This window comes from Talpa europaea (genome assembly GCF_964194135.1).
Source record: "Talpa europaea genome assembly, chromosome: 1".
Taxonomy (NCBI): domain Eukaryota; kingdom Metazoa; phylum Chordata; class Mammalia; order Eulipotyphla; family Talpidae; genus Talpa; species Talpa europaea.
This window is the reverse complement of record NC_140073.1, coordinates 102440500-102463070: the sequence shown is the minus strand read 5'-3', so window position 1 is coordinate 102463070 and position 22571 is coordinate 102440500. Positions and strand designations below refer to the sequence as shown.

Here is a 22571-nt window from a genome sequence, read left to right as displayed (position 1 = left end):
CTGATTGCTCCACCAACCAGCCAATCTCCCATTTCTCTGCCACTCCCCTGGCCTCCCTGTACCCTGAAACACAATGATATTGAAATTGGGAAAATTGATAACCCCACAAGTCAAAGGATGAGTGACACATCTCTCACTTTAACTCAGAAGCTGGAAATTTTATTAAGCCTAATGTGAAAGGCATGTTGAACGATGACATGGTCCAAAAGCTGGATCTCTTGAATCAAGTTGTGAATACAAAGAAAAAATTGTTGAAGAAAATTGAAAGTGCTACTCCAGTGAACACACAAATAAGAAAAGGAAACAGCCTTATTCCTGAGATGAAGAAAGTTTTAGTGGCCTGGATAGGAGTTTAAACCTGGCATAGCACTCATGTAAGCTGAAGCCTAAACCAGAGCAAGGCCCTAACTCTCTTCATTTCTTTGAAGGCTAAGAGAACTGAGAAACCTGCAAAAGAAACATTTGAGGTTTAAGGAGAGACGTTACCTCTATAACATAAAAGTGCAAGGTGATGAAGTAAGTACTGATAATAGAAGCTGCAGAAAGTTATCCAGAAGCCCCTAATTGATGAAGTGACTATAAAAAACACCATACTTCCAATATAGAAGAGGCAGCCTTATATTGAAAGAAGGTATTACCTAGGACTTCCACAGCTAGAGAAGTCAATGCCTGGCTTCAACTCTTCAAAGAACAGGCTGACACTCTTATTAGGACCAATGCAGGGGGTGACATTAAAGTGAAGCCAATGCTCACTTACCATTCTGAAAACCCAAGGGTCCTTAAGAATTGTGCTAAATCTACACTACATTTGCTTTATAAATGGAACAACAAAACCTCGGTGGAAGCAAATCTGTTTACAATACGGTTTACTGAATATTTTAAGCTTACTGTTAAGACCTACTGCTCATAACAAGATTCTTTTTGAAATAGGACTGCTCATTAACAATGTACCTGATCACCCAAGCGCTCTGATGGAGATGTGCAAGGAGATTAATGTTGTTTTAATGCCTGCTAACACAACATCCATTCTGCAGCCCATGAATCAAGGAATAATTTCAACTTTCAAGTCTCATTACTTAAGAAATACTTTTTATATGATTGCAGCTGACCCAGATGGTGATTGCTCTGATGGATCTGGATAAACTCAATTGAAAGCCTCCTAGAAAGGATTCTCCATTGTAAATGCCATTAAGGACATTGGTGATTCATGGAAGGAGATTAATAAATGCATGTTAAGAGGAGTTTGGAAGAAGTTGATTCTACCCCTCCTGGGTGACTTTGAGGGATTCTGGACTTCAGTGAAGAAAATAACTGCTGATGTGGTAGAATTAGCAAGAACTAGAATTAGAAGTGGGTCCTGAAGATACGATGGAATTGCTGTAATCTCATGACAAAACTTAAAACATGAGCAGTTGCTTGTTATGGATAGTCAAAGAAAGTGCTTTTTGAAACAGAAACTACTCCTGGTAAAGATACTGTTAACATTATTGAAATAACATCAGAGGATTTAGAATATCACCTAAACTTAGTAGGTAAAGTAGCAGCAGGGTTTGAGAGGATTAACTACAATTTTGAAAGAAGTTATACTGCAGGTAAATTGCTATCAAATAATATCACAGGTTACAGAGAAATATTTTTTGAAAGGAAGAGTCAATTGATGTGCCAAACTTCATTGCTAAATTATTTTAAGAAATTGTCTCAACCCCTCAAACTTCAGTGATCACTCGCTGATTAGTCAGCAGCTACCACCATTGAGGCAAGATCCTCAACCAGCAAAAAGATTACAATTCCCGAAGGTTGAGATGATGCTTAGGATTTTTTGGCAATGAAATATTTTTTTAATTCAGGTATGTACATTTTTAAAGACATACTACTATTGCATGCTTAATAGGCTATGTTTTATAAACATGACTTATATGCACTGGGGAACCTAAAAATTCACGTGATTCACTTTATTGTGATGTTTGTAGTATTTTAGTGGAATGATACTGCAATATCTGGAATCAAACCTGCAATATCCCCAAGGTGTGCCTGTACTCGTATAGTGATGTATATATGCTACAATATCTTTCACCTAAAAATGCAAAATCTGATAATCACTTCAAAATCTCCAACTATCACCTAAGATTTCTGTTCACCACTTTAGTAAACTACTTCAAAAGAATTTTCTATAATTATGCCCGCTCTACTCTTATTCACTCTTGAATACATTCCAAGCAGTTTCATAGACATTCATCTACCAAAATATTCCTTTAGGAGGTATAGGACTTCATGATTTTTTCTCAATTCTGATTGTGCCCATCAGCCAGATTTTGCCATCGATCATGTCCACCACTGGCAATACTCCCTTCTCTTAGCTCCAGGCTCTGAGCTCTTACAGCTCTCTATCTGCAATTCCACAATCTTTGCCATTTTTTTTTTCTTAATCTTCTTGTCTTTGATTCTGCGGTGCCTCTGGGCTCAAGTCCAAAGTTCTCTATATTTGTTTCCCAGATGATCTCATCCAGTCTTTAAAATAATCCAAATCTTAAATGATTCTCAAATTCTAGCCTCTAACTTGACCTAATCCTTCACTGCTCTGAATCAAGTTGCCTTGTAGACATCTCCACCTATATAACAAATAACAAAGTGCCCTAAACCTATGGATTTATACAATGCTCAAATCCACCTTCTCCCCCAGCCTTCGCCAGGTAATAAATGGCATTTCCATTCTTCTCATTCCTCAACCCCCAAATTTGGATTTGTCTATGACCCTCCTCATTCTCTCACATCCAGTATATCAGTAAATACTGTAAACTCTACCTTCAAAATATCTCATACAGACCCCTTCTCACCACTTTCTACAGTATCATCCTCATCTAAACCACTCCCATCACTTGCCATTACTATTATAGTATTTTTCTTTCTTCTCTGCTTCCATCCTGGCTTTCCCTGCAAGCTGTTCTTCTCATAGAAGAGACAGGAATAGTTTGAAGTCAGCTTGTCAGTGTCTACAAAACACCTTCCCCTGCCTTCATGTCTTAACTCAGGAAAGTTTCAAATCCATATTGGTCTTCTGTATGGTATGGCTCCCTATTTCTCCTTTAACTTCACCTGCTCTCCCAAACTCATCATAACCCACAACCACCACACTGCACTAGTCATACTGGCTTCCGCACTGTTCCTTGAGCTTACAACCATGCTTCTAGCTGAATACTTTTGAACTAGCAGTTTTCCTCTGCCAGGTACACTCTATCCAAATAGCTCATTTCATTAATTCCCCACGTCTGTGTTTGCATATATTTTAGAAAAGCATTCCCTTACCACTGTTATTATTTCTCTCCTTACTCTTCTTTCTTTTTCTTTATTGTACTTATTTTTACTATATATTAGATAATTCAGTGTTTATTATATCTCCCCAGTAAGATATAAGTTCCATAAGTGCAGGACCTTTCTTGATTTGTGGTTTTTGGTGTTTGTTGTTCTTGTTTTATTTCACTGCTGTCCTCATCACCATCTGAAAATGCAGAGCAGTGATTACCCAATTTTAGGTTCTCAGTAAACATTTATTGATTTCAGGGCCCATAAGAATGCCTTAACACAAACAGAAGAATAAAACAGAATAAAACATCTTTAAAGCAAATCAAAGGGAGGAATCCTTCCTTTTTATCTTAAAATGCCACTAGAAGTATGCCACCAATTTAGTGATAAAGAAGTAATTACACAGATTACCCTGAGTTTGCATAGTTGTGGCTCCATTAAAAATCAGCATTCTAGACATTTTATTAAAAGGAGCACTGTTTCTCCTAAGCAGTCATTCCCACTTTGAGAATGTTTGCTCTCAGGAGACAAAACATGGAAATGAACCTGAATCTAACTAATATTAACATAATTGCATGTGTAATTTTATCACCATTGCATAATGTCATTGTAAATAAGCCTCTTCATAACAAGCATAATTAATTTCATTTGAATACAAGAGTTATTTTCCAAAGGTCTGAAGTTTTTATTTCTAGATTTGTTTAATTCTCTTATTTAGGCTTTATTGAATGTATATTTTTTCTTTACTGTCGATTATTGTTTGCTGCATTGTATTTCCATTTCTCTTGGCCCTGATACTGCATTCAAGAAAAATATTGTAATGACTTTTTAGGATAATGTTACTTCAAAAAAGTAGTATCTTGCCAGATACTTAGAGTTTGTAGAATTATAGAAGCAAAAATGTTTTTGCTCTCTGAGATGTGTTTGATTCCCTTCCTCTTCTAAATTCCATTTATCTCCTTTCAATATCTGCTTTCCAGAAAGTTATGCAAGATTTATGGACACATTAAATCCAAAAGTTAAAAGATAAAAAATGTAAATGTGAGTCTTCATTTGACATTAGAGGAGATATATTGCTTAATAGGAACATGCAGGAAACAATGATAGTGGGCAGTAAATTCCAGATTAATTATACTATTCAACATGCTATGGAGCCAGTGCATATAACTGGACTTTTTTATAAAGCATTATGAAATTATGATTTTTAACACTAGACAATTTACAAGCATTAATATTAAAAAACATGATGTTGCCTCTTATGAAAGCAAAATAATTCTGCCTAATTACAAACCTAATAGATCTTTATCCCTACATCTTTGATTTGATTTTTTAAAAATCTATGCCTTATGTTTTATTATATAATCAGAAGTAAACCTCAAATGTTGAAAGATTTTAAACAAGTAAGAAATTTGAATTCACAGATATTTTAAATGATCGAAGAAATACCATTTTAAGTGGTAAAATCAATATGTATTTGGTTCAATTAGCAAAATGTATAATGAGTTTATTTCTAGCATCTCTTCAGTCTCTCTGTTTAGCCAGTCTGTGTTGTGATGCCTGGCCTGAAGCACTTCTATTTTTAGTTCTAATAGAACAGTCTTAAATTGCTTATTTTCTGTTTATTAAAGTCATCTTGTTTGTTACCATGGATACTATGACAAGTGCTCTAGCTTAACTATTTTACTAAATGAATTGAAGCTATAGCTTAAGAATGGGATGGTGCAACATGTCATTCTTGAAAACACTTTCCAACATTTGTAAAACTGTGGCCATATTTATAGAAAATATAGAATTAATTATAAATAAGGTCTAGTAAATTTCAAATTTGGGAAGCTATCTATATTTGATAAATATATTCATAACTAGTACATGAGTATCCCTAATTTAGAAAAAGCTGTAAATCAGTCCATTAAAAACTAGAACATGTCCACTCCTTAAAAATAATAAGTAACAGTTAGATTTCCAAACCCATCCTCAAAAATCCCTCAGTCTGTGATGTCTACTAACAATAGCCTTTGTTAGCAGCTCTGGCAGCAAGAGCTACATGCAAGGATGAGAGGAAAGGAAAGAGTTTTTCTCATATTTCTTTTGTTTTTAATAGATAACACATATGACACCATTTTCATATACTAACATCAACTGGCCTTGCAAGGTGTTAGGGTCCCCAGGTACATTATTCCGCTTTGCCCATACCCTTGTATCCAGCCTACTGGTATCCTGTAATGTGCACACATCTCCTTCTGAAATTTCATGCCAAATCCACCCACCTCCTCCAAACCTGTTTCTGCCTCTTCAATGAACCATGACCCTTAAGATTCAAGATTGTTTCAGCTACTTGTTAGAAAAGGAAGCAATCAAAATAAACATGATTGCCCAAATGACTAAGAACTCTTACACAACACTAAATGCAATACTTCTGAATCAAAGCAAATCCCTAACTTGTGAGATTTCTATTACCTTAACTAAAGAAAATATTCAGAGGGTAAAGATGTGAGCAAATTGCTTTGAGGGCATATCCAGTTCTAAAAGTCATCTTCAACAATTCTGTAGATTTTGAGGCAGTCATATCCTTGGCTGTATTCTTTAAATCTTTGATCTTGGATGTTCTCTTTAATGATGGGTGGTAGTAGTTAGCTGTAACCTGTTTCACCCCTTTCTACATTTCATTTGTAAATGATTTGAATAAAATGTACATTATTAATTCTACAATTGTACTTTTAGAAAACTATCATGGTACTGGTTGAAGATCATATTTGTGCAATAGAGACAAAATTTTATTGTGGCTTTCTATTAGATTGCCATCAAAATCACTATGATTTGTTCATTGTGAACTTGCACAAAAATGGAAAGAATTATAGGAACGTATTTAAGACAGAATCAATAATTTACTATTTTATGACCAAAAATTAAAGGAGAAAAAAGGAAATAATTTACTTAATGCTAAAATCAAGATGAGACAACATGAGTTTTCTTCATTGTTTATACAGCTGTAATTTATAGAGATTCAGATTAAATAAAACTATATAAGAAAAAGCTAAGGTTTTTTCCTAGAAAGTTAAAGAAAATGTCTTATTTCCCATACTAACTATTAGAGTTGTAGATGTCATATTCTATTCTTCTATAGTATAGTAACTGAATTTGTCCATACATACTTTCTGGCAAAATTTGTACATTTTTTAAGTAAATATATGAAAAAATATATAAAATATAAAGTATTTTATGAGTTGCACTAAGTAGAAAATTCTAGGAAGAGTTATTTAGATTTGTATTGTTGGTGATATGTCAAAATGGAAACATGTTTGACCTAACATTCATTTTTCATCCCTGTAGGATCCACTTTCATTTGTAACACTCACATAATTCCAGTGAAAAACCAAGAGGGAGTGGCTATGATGTTCATCATCAATTTTGAATATGTGACAGATGAAGAAAATGCTGCCTCCCCTGAGAGGGCTAACCCAATATTACCAGTCAAAAGTGTAAACCGTAAGTAAAAGACGATGTGCAAAATGTTTCTTATATTCTGCTACTGTAATAATCTCAATGCATTCTTCATTTCAAACCAGTTCTCAAAATATATCCAAATGTTAAGTAAAATAATTTTATGTTTATAAAAGCCATAAATACTATTAACTTTTGGTGCTTTACATAATTTATGGTTGTTTTAAAAACCATTTGATGTAGCTATAACTTAGTTAATGCAACCAGCCCCCACTGATAAACATGTAAGTTGTTTCCACACAGAAAGAATTGTGCAAATATATTTTCATAGTAGTATTCGTATATTCTTGGACAAAATATCTTCAGGTAGAATCCTTTATGTGGGATTCCTGGGTCAAAGGATAAATACATATGTGATATTTTTTGGATACTAACAAATTCCCCTGCATATGATTTGAACCATTTTGTATTACCACCTGCAATGTGTTAGACCTTTGTCCTCAAGCCATGCTAGCTGAATGAGTCAGTCTTCCTAATTTTTATCTTTATTATAGGTGAGAAGTAGTACCTCAATTTGTTTTAGTTTACATTTCTCTCAGTATGGGTGAGGTTCATATATTTTAAACATTCTGTCTTATACTGTTAGCTGTCCATTTGGTGGATACATTGTTGGGTTTTTGTCATCTTTTCTCAAATTGTAGGATAAGTTGCAAATCATTTCCCCAGCAAGTAATTTGTCTTGTCTTTCTTGTGATTTTTTGTAATTACTGAGTCACAATTGGAAAAGTTTTCACCACTTTAAGTTTGTAAAGAACATTATTTTTTTTCCTAGCACTTGTGTGGTTTTATTTTTTAGGGGCTGTGATTGATTTTAAGTTTAGCTTATTTTTTATCAGTAACTATACAGTTGTCTAACATCATTTATTTAAAAAGTCTTTTTACTACTAGTATGAGATGCCACTGTTATCACATACTAAACTTCCTTATGTGTTTGAGTCTATTTCTAGACATTCTAGTCTATTCTGTTGGTCTATTTATCCTTCAGAATCACACTATTTTTAGATATTGCTTTTTGATGAAGCACTTTACTTTTCCATCAAGAATGTTAATTTTGCCAGGTAAAATATTCTAGGTTGGGAATTTTTGTTTTTGACTACTTTAAGTACTCCTGCCAGTCCCTTCTTGGCTGTAAATTTTCTTTTGAAATGTCTGTGGGCAATCTGTTTGGTGTTCTCTGATGGATTACTCTTTTTTTTTTTTTCTCAATGAGTCCTTGTCATTGACTCTCTTCAGTTTTATTTTAATGTGTCTTAGAATGTGTCTGCCTGGCATTATTTTGTTTGGAATTCTTTGAGTCTCCTGAATCAGGACATATGGTTCATTTCCCAGATTGAGATCATTTACAGCAATTATTTCTTTAAATAAAATTTTTATGCTTTTTCTTTCTCTTCTGCTTCTGGAACCCCTATGATACAAGCATTATCTCTCTTTAGGTTATTCCAAAAAAGCTCTGACACAACTGTGCTTTCAAGCTCATTAATTCTCTATTACTTGCATTTGTCTATTGTTGAGGCCCAATATTGTACTTTCTAACTCAATTACAGTATTTTTAGATCCATTAGTTCTAGTTGTAACAGTCTCATATTTTCTCAATTGTTGTGTTCCTGTTTTACCTCATTTCATTGTTTAACTTAATTCAGCAAACATGGTTATAACTGTTAGCATACACTCCTCTGAAGGCATATTTTGGAGTTCTGCTGAATTAAAATTTTCTCCAGCATTTGTGATATGTTCTACTTTTTCTTTCTCTTTGTTTTTTTAATGGATGTGATAGGCAATTTCATTTTCTTTTCTTAATGTAGACTTTATATCCCTCCAATAAGAAGCTGGGTATTACCTTAGATTTAGGATATTTGGGTATCTTTTATTTCACAGACTGATACCTTTGCACCTCTCAAATGACTGTGGCACTGGTGCTGGTATGGGGTAATAGGCAGAAAGAACAGGGGCAGTAAAGCACCAAAATTTTACTTCCAGGGAGCATGAAGATTTCAAGCTTCCTATAGTGCTATGAGTATACAAGTTATATGGTGAGGATCTTCAGTGATCCCCTTGCCTAGGCCGATACCTCAGTCAAAATGTCATGGATAATCTCATGTCACCCTTAACTTCTAGGCTGTGGTTAAGCACTAAATGTAGTGGTGAGTGAGGACAGTAGTTGAGACAGGGTCACAGGTTGGGAATTATTCTCTATGGTTTTGAGTACAGAGCCTTGCCCTGGGGTATATGCTCCTGTTGTTAACATCCAGATTTAATAAGCTCTAGTTAGTGAGAACATTCAGTTGTTATCTTGGTTTTGGCCTCATTTGGGGATAAGGCAGGTGTTTTGAACATCACAGACTAAGACGGAAAATAGGAGCTTCTTACAGGAGGAAGCACAGTTGATAAAATCTGGCTCTCACAGCTGTTTGGATCCAACTGTTTGAAATTGGTAGCCTCAGACTCAATATAGTAATCATCACTCTACACCCTTACTACTATATTTCTCCAGTAGTGTATCCTCTGTCTTACTCTCCAGCTCTCTGCAACCCCTTCTCCAATGGTGTACCGGGTCTCCAAAGTCTCTGATGTGGCATGTGCCACTGCTTATCTATAGGAGAGAGAAACCACACAGCAACCTCCCCTTCCTTTTGTGCATTGTGCTGCCTGGGTATCACTGCTAACCAGTTTAATTACAATTTTCCTACTCCTTTCTGCTTCAGTGTTGCTCCTGTTGTATGTGATAGTAATCCATTTACCTTTCAAGATTGTTTACTTTGTTTTGGTTTAATTTATTTATGAATATATAGAGGAAGTAAGCCTGGTGTCTTCACTTTTTTGCCATTTTTCTGGACTCCAGTACCACATCTTTATCCATTAGTCAGTTGTTAGGCACCTCATTTGTTTCCAGTTCTTGGCTATTGTAAATAGTGAGGCAATAAATACAGGGGTGCAAATAACTCTTTGAAATAATGTTTTTGGGTTTTTTTCCTATGTGGGCTAGTTGACTGTTTTTCTTTTTTTTATTATTATTAATGATGTATCACTAGTTTACATCCTTGTTTATTTTTTCACAACATAGGTGTAGAGGGCAGGACTGGACACAGTGCAGGTTTTCTGATCCCATGCAGACCGGGTAAAGGAGGAGTCAGAGTCCTCAGTGGTTTTGCAGGTCTTTTATTTGGGGTTCACCAGGCATATGGCAGGCAGGGGTGCTGGCTGGGGGGCTGGGAGGCTGGCAGGCCTCCCAGCCCCCAGCAAGTCTTTACTCTATCTGGGCTCTCTGGCGTTCTCTGCTTCTGCTTCGGCTTCTCCTTCAGGTTCTGCTGCTGCTGGCTGGGGCTGCTGGCGTCCCCCCGTGACGCCGCCCTTAAAAGCACAGTCTTAGCTCAGCTGAATTCCATCTACCTATGCCCACACCCTATTCCAGGTGCCGGCCATCAGGCATGCATTCAGGACAAGGATCCATCATCTATCCTGATGGCGGAAGGGCAGAAAAGCCTGACATTTTCTTTACCCTACAATAGGATTTCTCCACTCAGATGTGGTCACCATAGTCAAGATAATATCTTTTGTATTTTGGAGAGTAAATATACAGAAGTGGTATAACTGGGTAGTATGGAATTTCTATTTTTAATTTTTTGAGGAATCTCTATATTCCATTTCATAATGACTACACCAATTTACAATCCCATCAACAGTGTGTATAAAGTTCCCTTTTTCTCCATACCCACTTCAAGAATTGTCTCTTGTGATTTGGATCCTAGCCATTCACACACGTATGAGTGATAGCTTGATGCTATTTTGATTTCCATTTCTCTAATAATAAGAGATGAAGAACATATTTTTATGTGCCTTTTTTTGCCACCTTTATATTTTTTTGAAGTCTACTTAGCTCTCCTGCTATTTTTTCCTAAAGATTTTTATTTATTTATTTATGCATACAAGAACTGGGGTGTAGACCAGAGATGCAGGGGTGAGAGGATTCACCAGAGACAGAGTGGGGAGCAGGACAGGTGAATCTACTGAAATACACTGCTGAGGAGAGCAGCAGGCAAGATAGGAGAGGTCTGCTGAGCCATGTGGGCTAGCTCCCTGGTCTGGGATCAAACTCATGCTAAAGTGGCTGGAGATAGTTTGATAGTGCTATGAATTTAACCCTTGCACCACCAGGGAGGCCCATCTTCTGCCTATTTTTTGATCATGGATTTTTGGGGTTTTTTGTCTATTTTATATATTTACCCATTATCAGAAGTAACATTGGTAGTTGTATTCTCCCATTCAGTAGGATGCCTTTTAATTTTAATGTTTCTTTTACTTGAAGAAATTTTTCAGTTTGATGAAATTCCATTTGCTTATTTTTGCTTTTGTTTCCTTTGTCATAAGGGTCAAATCCCCAAACACATCCCTAAGGTTGATGTCATGGGGAGTATCACCCATGTTTTCTTCTTGTATTTTATGATTTCAGGTCTTACATGCAAGACTTTAATCCACTTTGAATTCCTTTTTGCTTTTAGTGCTAGACAGGGGTTTAGTTTCATTGTTTTGCATGTTGCTGTTCAGTTTTTCTAACACCGTTTATTGTAGAGAATTTCTTTTCTCTATACAGTCTTGGCTCGTTTGTTGTAAATTAGTTGTCCATATGTTTTGTGTTTTCACTTCTGGGCTCTTCATTGATCTGAGTGTCAGTTTTTTACTCCAATTTCATGCTATTTTAATTACTTTCACTTTGAGGTATAATTTGAAGTCAGGGAGTGTGATACTTTTCTTTTGTTCTTTTTTCCCTCAGGAATGTTTTTACTATTTGGGGGTCTTTTGTATAAAAAACATTTTTGTATTTTTTGTGTTAAAAATATATTGTTTTATTCTGGTTTAAAATGTCTAGTTTTATTGTCCTATGCACATAAAATGGTGTTTGTATTATTTCTGTTATAATTTACTGAGATTTGTTTGTCTTTTATTATTTGATCAATTTATATGAATGACCCATGTGAACATTAAAAGAGTAGTATTTGAGAATATTAGTATACAAAAATTAATATATATTTTTATTTTTTAATTTTTTAAAGATTTATTTGTGCATGCATGCAAGAACTGGGGTACAGGCCAGAGATGAGGGGTCAGCAGATTCACCAGAGACAGAGTGGGGAGCAGAACAGGCAGACTGACTGAAATACACTGCTGAGGGGAGCAGCGGGCAAGACAGGAGAGGTCTGCTGTGCCATGTGTGTCACTTCCCTGGCCAGGGATTGAACTCGTGTTGCAAAGGCTGAGGATAGCTTCACAGTGCTGTGCTTAGCCTATTGCACCACCAGGGAGGCCCGATATATATTTTTAAAGCTTTATAATTATAATCTTTAAGTTTTTTATATCTTTAGTTATTTCCTGTCCTTTACATGTGCCCTGGATTTAAAGAAATATATTAAAACATTCTATTATTAGAATACTTCTCTCTATCCTTCCTGGTATCTCATCTAATTTCTGTTTTATGAATATTGCTTTTTTAATATTTACTATCATAGTCACATCTCACATATATTCATGTAAATTGTTTTGTATTATTACTTGAAGATAGGTTGCTGTCTATGATTAATAAGTCAACATTACAAAGCAAACTGCATCATTATCAATAATAAAAAATAGCTATTATTATTATTGCCACCACCTCTGGCATCAGATTTCATCTCATCACATGTTAAAGTTTATTGAATTATAATGTTAATTTCTGTTTTATTTCTTTTTACTTGCTTGTTTTTCTTCTTCTTGCACTCAAATAATATGCATATTGAACCTTCTTTATCTGCTTTTCGGATATATTGCTTTCTTCCTGGTCCTTTATTCTATCCTTATTTCTGATTTATTTTCTTGCCTTCTCTTTCATCAAACCTCTGTATCTTATGGTTAACTTGCAGTATGGTCTTAATTTTTTAGATTATTTTTTTTCTTTCCTGAATTTATTACCTGAGTTCTTTCACTTCTTGCTTTGTATTTTCTTCTGGTTTGTCTAATTTTTATCCGACATTTTTGAATTTCCTGTTCATAATCATATTTCAGACCTTCAATTACTGGTTTAAAAATATCAATAAAAGGACGAAGCAGATCTCTCCTGTCTTGCCCTCTGCTCCCCTTAGCAGTGTATTTCAGTCGGTATGCCTCTTCTGTTCCCCACTCTGTATCTGGTGGATCCTCTCACCCCCTGCATCTCTGGCCTGTACCCCAGTTCTTGTGTGCATAAATGAATAAATCTTTAAGAAAAAAAATCAATTAATTTTTGGTTATAAATCTATTCTGTTTCATAAGTACATTTTTAGCATATCTCCTCTACAAAGTATACTTTTATTCCCATCTTCTGTTTTTCCTTATTATATCTTTGTCCTGTGTTAGATTTTTCTCATTTACCATTTATTAAACACTTTCTTGGAAAAGAATTAACAGGAAATCTGGTGAGGTGCAAAGAAAATGAGTTTTATTTGAGTGTCTTACCTTTTCAGTTCAAATGCACACTGATATATTGCAAATAATTTGTAAATTTGGAGTTGTCTTTACTTATTCTATAAATTGTATAGAATAAGTATATTTATATTTAGTTGCTTCCTTATCACTAAGCCTCCAAGGACAAGTCCACCTTTGAAGTTTCTTCCACCTCTCCAAGTAGTACATTTCCCAAACTATTACCAGGGGTTGTACATTTTTTCAAGGCATTTTCTATTGTTTTTTTAGTTACCAGTGCTATATAGATTCAGGTCATAGGTATGCTGTCAGTGTTTCTTACTCAGTGTTGAACCCTCTTATTCTGAGGGTAAATGTTATTTTATACATGCCCTATTAATCCAAAGAAATTTTTATACTTCTTTTTTTACTTAGTTTCTGCCTGATTCTCTACTATTGTGAATTCTCTTGAACCAAGTTTGTGGGTCTTGGTTTCTTTTTTTGCATACAATTTGAAATTTATAATTAACTTTCTCTAATTACTCTTTAGACATATTTATGGACATTTTTATCTCCCTTGTTCTCAAATGGTTTTTTAGGGTGATTTGTGAGGATATTGGATTTAGGTTCATATCATTATCTGTGGGAAGCCAAAGCCAGAAGTTTTATTACAAAAATTTAATATTTAAAAAATATTATTTATAAATTTAGAAAGCAAAGTATATATAAAGTAAATATACATTCCCAAAAGCTTATGTTGTAAATATAAGTATAATCCTAAATCAAATGTACATCAACTGAAGATTTTTTATAGTATCAGTTACTTCCTTAGGTATGTCTAAATGACTATACAATGTTCTGTTAAAATAATATTGGGACAAATGTATTAATGTAATACAATTCTAATATTCTGAATGTCTTCCTCTGAACAATATTACACTTGGGGAAACTCTCTCTCAAAATCATCAATTTGTCAGTCTCCCAAGTAATATATTTAGAAACAAAATTTAACTACTATTAAAAAAACTATTCCTATCCTAAAGTATGTCCTTTAAGTTAGTGGCTATTTTGATATCTTCATATTTCTTACTAACAAGTTCAGTTATTATTAACCAATTCCTGAGAATATAATTTAGCTAATGTCAGTAAATATTTTGGTTCTGAATGTCAAAAGGATAATTTGTTTGATGTGTTTCTTAGTTTTGTTTCATTATCTTCTCAAATTCTTCATCTTTCCCATAAAATAGTTGTCTTGCCTAGTCAATATGATTGGATGGAAGTGAAAAAGGGAGAGTTGTAGGGCAGCATAACAAAGAATGGAACTTTCAAAAAATAAAGTATTCGCTTCAAACTGAAATACAAATGAAAAACTTTGAGCTCATGAGTGGAAGGTGATCTATATAGTAGCTTCCCAAGATATAATACATACTCTGTGCTACTTTAAACCATGTTGAGAATAGCATCTTATACAAATCACAGCAAATTCAATAGAGATGTTGTCTTATTTTGTGAACATGAGTGGTTTTTTTTTTTTTTTTACATTACAGTTGTCACTCATACAGGCAGTCATTAGAGAGAAAAATATGCAGATAAAATTTTTCCAGAGCATTACAAAGCCTATTATTTGCAACCACTATACTGGTTTTGATTATACCTTTCTATCATTATATGTTCTAAATTTCCCTTTACTTGGTATCATTTTTGAAGAGCTGATTGTTAAATCAAGCAGAAAAGGTAAAGAGAGACACATTATACTTATTAGGTTCTGATACTATCCAGTTTCTATCTTGTATTATTTCTGAGTTTTTGCAAGTTTCTATTGATTTTTTTCCTTAAAGTTAAATTTTCTACCTGTGTAAAACAATGATATTGGTTATTTTCAACATTATTGTTCCAATGGTGGAGACTGAAACAAGCAAAGAATAGTAAAATAAAATGTTAATATACCCTGTTTTAGTAGAAACATCTTTGCCTCAAAATGTTAATTTCTTATCTAAATAAAGAGTGTCTATGTGTGTATGTGTATGTGTGCACATGTTCCCCAGAGTGGTGAGACTTAAGAGTAGTGGGGGAAAGATTATTGTTTATTTGAGAAAATTTGTGTTTCTTTAAATTTAACTGTCTCTTCTGAATTGTAGGCAAATAAAGGAAAAAAAATGTGAAGTTGCAATACAGAAAATTTAAAAATAAGTGAAATATTAAATTGGGATTAAGAATACAATAGAAAAGATGGATAATAAAAGGGGAGCTATGATAAATTGAACTGAGCAAATTCTAGAAACCTAGAGATTTGTTCTGTATTGAATGATGTGGTAAATAATTTCTTAATAAAAATACCTAGTTTCAGTGTCAGGAACCAAGCAAAAGTATCTTTCTTTGGGAAAAGTTAATTTTTCACAGATTTATTCTCAGTCAAGGATATGGGATCAGCTACAAACAGATAACTTATGTCCACTGGAATGATAGAAGAACAGAAGAGGGTATTATTTTGATCTATCAAATTAATAACTACTATCAAGATGATAATGACTTCACAGTTGAGTCAATTAGTTGCTACGAAATAAATATAAATGCCAAATAAAAGATATAATTAAACTCTTCTTATTGATGAGTTCTATAAAAACTCTGTAATCTAAGAAATGAAAATGATTCAGAGTAGAAGAGGTTTTATTTTTCTTACAAACAGAAAGGGACCACATCTAAAAGTGCTACTAACAATGAGAAAATGTGTTCATTTGTTTTCTGCTCTGATGTCTGGTGCTATGAAATACTTGTACAATGAGGAAGGTATCATGTTCTTGCTTGCACAATTAATTTCTTTAATTTTCACTAAGTTTAAGAGGGTTTTGTTTTTATTATTTTAGATAATGTATCTTGTTTCATTTAAAATTATTTTTTTTATTTAGAAATTTTATTTTTTTTTATTTTATTTTTTTTTATAAATTTTATTGTTATATTCCCCATACAATTGCAGCCCCCCATTCTGACCCCAATCCCTCCCCTCCCGCCCCCGCCCCCCTAAAAGTGTCTCTGGTTCATAGTTTTTTGTTGATTTTGATTTTCACTTTCTTATAGTTATTCATTTTCCTGGTCCCTTATTTAAGTTTTCTAGATTCCTGCTATGAGTGAGACCATCCGGTATTTTTCTTTTTCTTTTTGGCTTATTTCGCTGAGCATGATCCCTTCCAGCGCCATCCATGTTGCAGCAAATTGCATGTGTTTATCTTTTTTGAATGCTGAGTAATATTCCATGGTATATATGTACCACATCTTCTTGATCCAGTCATCTATTTTTGGGCATTTGGGTTGTTTCCAAAGCTTAGCTATTGTAAACAGTGCTGCTATAAACATAGGGGTGCAGGTGTTGTTTGGAATTGATGTTTCTGTGTCCTTTGGGTAAATACCTAGGAGTGGAATTGCTGGATCATATGGAAGCTCTATGTTTAGTAGGTCCAGAAATCTCCACACAGCTTTCCACAGTGGTTGGACCAGTTTGCACTCCCACCAACAGTGCAGAAGAGTTCCTTTTTCTCCACACCCTCGCCAACATTTGTTGTTGCTAGTTTTTTTAATATGTGCCATTCTCACTGGTGTAAGATGGTATCTCATGGTAGTTTTGATTTGCATTTCCCTGATGACAAGTGATGTTGAACATTTTTTCATATGCCTGTTGGCCATTTGCATTTCCTCTTCAGAGAAGTTTCTTCATTTAAAATTATTTACAAGTTATGTTGGGTTGTTATTCCTTCTATTTTACAGATCACCTGTCTGGTACATGAGCGCACACGCGCACACACACACACAAATACATGCATATACACACAGTTTAATTTGTTAAAAAAATTCTGAGGAGGTTGGGGCAACCTAAATAAAACAAGGAATCCTCGATTTAAAAATATATACCAAGCAGAAAATGAGCATATTCTACTTTTTAAATCTTGTTTTAAAATCAAAAAGTCAATGAAAAGTTGACATTAAGCTCGTGCCACCAAATACATTTTAAAATTAATAATATTTCCACTCTTCCTACCAATTTAAAATAGTTTTACTATTACCATCACTGTAAATAAGCATTTTATTAAACTTGAAACATTTTTAAACAGGAGAACAAGCCCAAGTTTAAGGTCCCTTATACACACACACGCACGCGCGCGTGCACACACACACACACAAATGAATTTTATCACTTGTAAACATACAAGTCGCTATACTGCTTGTCAGAACTATACATGAGATCTATTTAGTTTTTCCCCAGGACCTTCATGTCTTGTCCAAAGCAGGTATTACAAACTTTTACCAAGCAGGTTTCTTATTTCACTTACCTTAAATCCATTCCTTTGCCCCCATATTTTAGCCTCATCTTCCACATCTCAGAGTAGGGGCAGGGCATGGGCAGAAACTCCTTTATTAAACCCACCCTCAACAAATTTATCTCAGCATCTGGGGAAAAAAAACCCTGTCTGAGGCTCAAATCTCCAGTTGAAACCCAGACCCCATACTTTAAAATTTGCCCTCAACAACACCCTCCTCTCTCACCAATGTTTTCTACTGACTCATTCCCTTTTGCTCATTCTCCTGCTGAAAGTAGCCTGTATTTCAACAGACACATTGTGTTTATATCATATAATATTTTCTCAAAGTTTTAATTAGTGGAGTTTGTTGCCAACATAAAAAAAATGGGAAGATCACACACAAAATTAAGATCTCTAGCTTACATGGAAAAATATGAGTATCTGATTACATGTTCTCAATAAGCTGGAACAGAATACTGGCCACCCCTTGAGATGAAGTATGCACCCCCCAGTAAGCCACAGTCCTCACCTCTCCTCACTGTGTGTTTACACCTGGTTTTCTTCATATTCCTTGCAATCTCTTCCCATAGGCATTTGTATTGGTACAGGCAATTATTCCAGCATGTGTTGCTCCTTATGTTGCCCTCTAGCTTCTTTAAGTTTGATTCCATTCTCTCTCTTCTGGTTTTTTTTTTTTTTTTTTTTTTTGGTATCGTTTTCTTGTTTGTCTTACTTTATTCTTAAATGCTATTTGTTTATTCCAGAGCTTCATTTAGTATTTTATATATATATCTTAGTTGTCACCCTTATATACCTTACTTGATGAACTTACCTGTAACCTGAAGGGCAAAGACCCCTCACAAATAATATCTTTAGCCCATACATTTCTCTAGACTTTTCTCATTACTTAGAACCTCCTATTTCCAGCAGCCCACTGAAAATATCTTCTGGAAGATTTTAGCATTTCTGGAAGATTAGCATTTCAAGCTAAGACTTGTCTTCCCATCTCCAGCTACAATCACACCATCTACCCCATCACACCAAGAACTCTTGCTCTTCAAACATTATGAGTGGTGTCATTCTCCAAGCCACCTAAGTCAGAAATCTGAGCATCAAGCTAAACTTTTTCCTTTTCTCTAAGATTTTCAAATCAAAGAGTGATCAAATTCTGTCAAGCACAGTTTGTGAGTTTCTCTCACAGAGCCTGCTTGATTGTCTATTCATACCTTCAACACATATTTTTTGGGTGAATGCAATGACTACATCATTGGTATCCCTGCTCTCAGCCTCCTACTCTCAGGATCACATGTTGTGCTATTGTTTCATCAGGCATAATACTCTATGTTTTTATTCTTTACAGTGATTTTCTATTGCCAACAAATATAAACCTTCAAAGTCCTGTACATTATACAGATGACTCATTGTGACACGGCCTCTGACACTTCTTTAGCTTCATCACCCTTACATCATATTCCATATTTCAGTAGTGGGTCACTGGAACTACCATATATTTTATGTCTTCTTATTGTAAAACATGGTGTGCCCTCTACTACAATGTCTTATTCCTTTAGCACTTTCACTAAAGGGCTCTTCATTTGTGGGGTATTCCTTACTCATACAGACATTGTCTATCCCCGCCCATATGACATCATGGTACCTCATATCTATCCCTACAAGTACATTGGTCACACATCTGCCTACTAAGCAAGTAACATAAATGAGTGATATAAATAAAGGCCTGGAATAAATATATAGATAGAAGTAGATTGTGAAAAAGTAGATAATGCCCACCTTATTAAGGTGACCCTTAATCACTAGTTCATAGCAAAGATGTCTTTATTTTCTATGATGTATCCCCAACATTTGCAAATAGTAAGTTCCAACACATATTGTGAAATCTATAAATAAATTGATGACAAATTTATTTTCATGTTGAGTAATTGCTGTTGTTTCTCACTGAATGAGCAGTAACCACATTGTCTAAGTCAGTGATTCTCTAAGTGTAAGACCATAACATCATCTTGAAACATGTCTGAAATTCAAGTTTGTGGGCCTTCACCAGAATAGCTGACCCAGAAACACAGAAATTCAGCCATCTATCCCAGGTCATTCTGATACCACTAAAGTTAGAGAACTACTAATTTAAGATAAGGAATATGTAAGACTATAAAGTTAAATTTCTATCATATGCTATTCTCACAGTAACTTCAAAGGCTGAACTTTTTCATTTAATCTTATTAAGGTACTATAAAGGACATTCCATTATCTTTGAAATGATTAAAATTATACTCTCCAAATCAAAAGAAAATTTACTTTTATGCTTACTAAAATAAAAGTTTGAATTACTCTAAAAGCTTTGATTGAAGCTAAGTCTATACACACAAAATATAGTTGGTAATTTAGGCAATTATCTAGCTAATTTAAGCCACTAAAAATGTATTCATATGCTTTGGACTCAACATTCTGATAATTGACACATAAAATATATATTTGCCTGAATAGCTACATTACTCCCTCAAATTGGTATCTCAGTTTTCAGACCTCAAGCAATGGAACAAAGATTTTCTGTAGAACTGGTTTTTAAAAGGGCATTCACAGTATTTTTACTATTCTCTACTGGAGCTGAAAGTCATTCTTTAATTCAAAGATGAGGAGCTGCAGTAGTAATACACAGTTTCCCACTCAGGGAACATTACTATAGAAACAATCTATTATTCAGATGAATTTAATTAAAGGTTTCACAACATAACTATTTACTGTTATCATGTATTTGGAAGTTCCCTTTTTTAAAAGATTAATTTTGATATCGAAAAAAGAAACATAACATGGATACAAAAAGAACTCTGGGAAAAGCCCAGTTATAGGTTACAATCAACTTCATATTTCCCCCTAGGATTTGAGCAAGATATATATTTCTGAGATGAAGAAAATTGCTGGTAGCTGAAAGAAATATGCATTATCCCTTCATTAACAATGAATGTTAATGGCTGCTTAAATTGTCATATCCATTCCAGAGAGTCCCCGTGTGCATATCATTTGGAAAATTTTGTTACTTAGCAACACCCAAATCAGGCACAGTCCTTATTCATACAGTTTTGGGTAACTGGTGTCTGATCCATTTGTGTTTGGAAAACTCCATCACAAGAGTCCCTGTGGATGTGATGACTGCACAGTCACCCCAGGTCAATCTAGATTAATGTTATTTCTTTGATACAACTTAAATGGACTCTTTAACTTGGTATTTGGAAAAGAAATCCATCAAAGGGAAACAAAATAACAGTCTTGGTAAATAATACATTGATTTATTAAACAGTTACCACATAGAAAACTAATTAGGTGTATTAGGCAATGACTGATACCTTTGCTTTTATTTCCAGTCCAACATCTCTGAGTTTTTAACCTTCGGTGACTAAAGCAGTCTACCACCCTGTCCTGTATTCTGCCTTATCTGAAATCTGTTTTTGCTTCTTGTTCTCACGATGATCTGATGAAGTTGGAAGAAATAATCTCCAGCACATGAGCATGTGTAAACTTGTCCCAGAAGTTCGTGCTGCATTTTCTCCTGTGATGCACCCATGGAGTCTACTGTAACACTAACTTCCCCGACTTCCATACCTGTGCATCCTGCATTTCTGTGTCAGAGCTAACATGGCTTCTTCAAGAGTTTGACACGGTCCTACACTGAGGACCATGACCTAGTGTAAAATTTTATATTTTCTCTAATATCTCTAGCCTTTGAGAATACCCCAGAAGTTTTAAACTTTCAAAGTATTACTGACCACACAGGGTCCTTTAAAAGTTCCCACACTTAACTGGGGATTTACAAGGTCAATGGACTCCCAGATGATCAGTTGTCACTAACAGCAGGACCCCACAGGCTGCACTAACCAGGTTAGCCAGGTCAGTACCGAATTCACATTGAAATATGCTTTTTCCCAGCCTAACTGCTAATTACAGTCTTCTTTGATAATATTCTCAGTTGCTCTATTATTAGCCCATGGATTGCATTGTACATTTCTTAAATCTTTGGAGTAGGAAAGTCTCATCTCCTTGCTTGGAATCTCCTTAAAGATACTCCCTCTGAAAAGAACAGGCAGTTATGTCAATTCTTACATCAAATTTGTGTCCCCTGTAAATTTTGGTCTATTGTTTTCTCTGATCCAGATTCAGATTAAAGTCATGTTTTTCTACACATAAAGAATGCTTTGTCTAAAAAAATGTCTCAATGTGCTTTTAAGGCTTTCAAGTGTCAGACTTGTAAACACTCAGATTTATAGAAAGGTACACTGACATTAATTCATGAGGTCTCATTTTTGTGATAATAGCAGATAGTAGACTTTTGATTTATATCATAGTATTTTCACACTAAAAACTGTCTATCCTTCCCCTATTTGTACTATAGACACTGTGCCATGATCAGGATACTGTTCTTGAGGCTGTGAACACTTACTACTAGAATTTCAGATGTGAATGATAGAAGACGTTGTCTCTTGCTGGGCCTTGTAGTCATAGTCAGGGATTGCCTTACCCAAGGTGATAACCTTGGTTATCTTTTCGGACAGAAATAGCCCAGAGACAAAGACCAGGTAAACTGACACATCTCTTGAGAATGTTCCCTATGAAACTTTTTATTCAGTCCCTTGTCAGGAATCTTATCTAAAAACTTGCCAGCACCCCAATCCTATATAGAGAAATCCTCTGCTATGGTCTACACAACACTCACCACTCTACTTCCCCACCCTGCATACCCACATATGTCCTCTCCTTACCCCACTATTTATTTCCTCTAGTTTGCATAAGTGCTCAAAATTAAGTTTCTCTCTACTTTTCAGTCCTTAATACAACTCAGAAATCCCCCTCAAAATGGTAAATTACTTCTAATTTATGTTATAATAGGCTTTAATAGTAAAATTGCTAGATAATCCAAGTTCCAAGAGTATGTAAGAATGACAAGAAATTGGGGCCTCTCTGGTGGCACAAAGGGTTAACACTCAATCTATGAAGCTATCTGCAGCCACTGCTGCACAAGTTCAATCCCTGGCCAGGGATCAACTTACATGGCACAGCAGA

The 22571-nt window shown here is 34.8% G+C and overlaps 1 protein-coding gene across 3 annotated transcripts in view; it reads left to right on the top strand.

The window, feature by feature from the left end:
- The window catches only part of KCNH7 (potassium voltage-gated channel subfamily H member 7), a gene marked incomplete at both ends in the record, with an annotated part of 403917 nt that overhangs the window by 255086 nt on the left and 126260 nt on the right, over nt 1–22571 (top strand). For all 3 annotated transcript variants that reach the window (XM_084235091.1, XM_084235090.1, XM_084235092.1), the window contains one exon: nt 6631–6786. In XM_084235091.1, coding sequence (XP_084091217.1) covers nt 6631–6786 — 156 coding nt within the window. The remainder of the gene's footprint in view (nt 1–6630; nt 6787–22571) is intronic.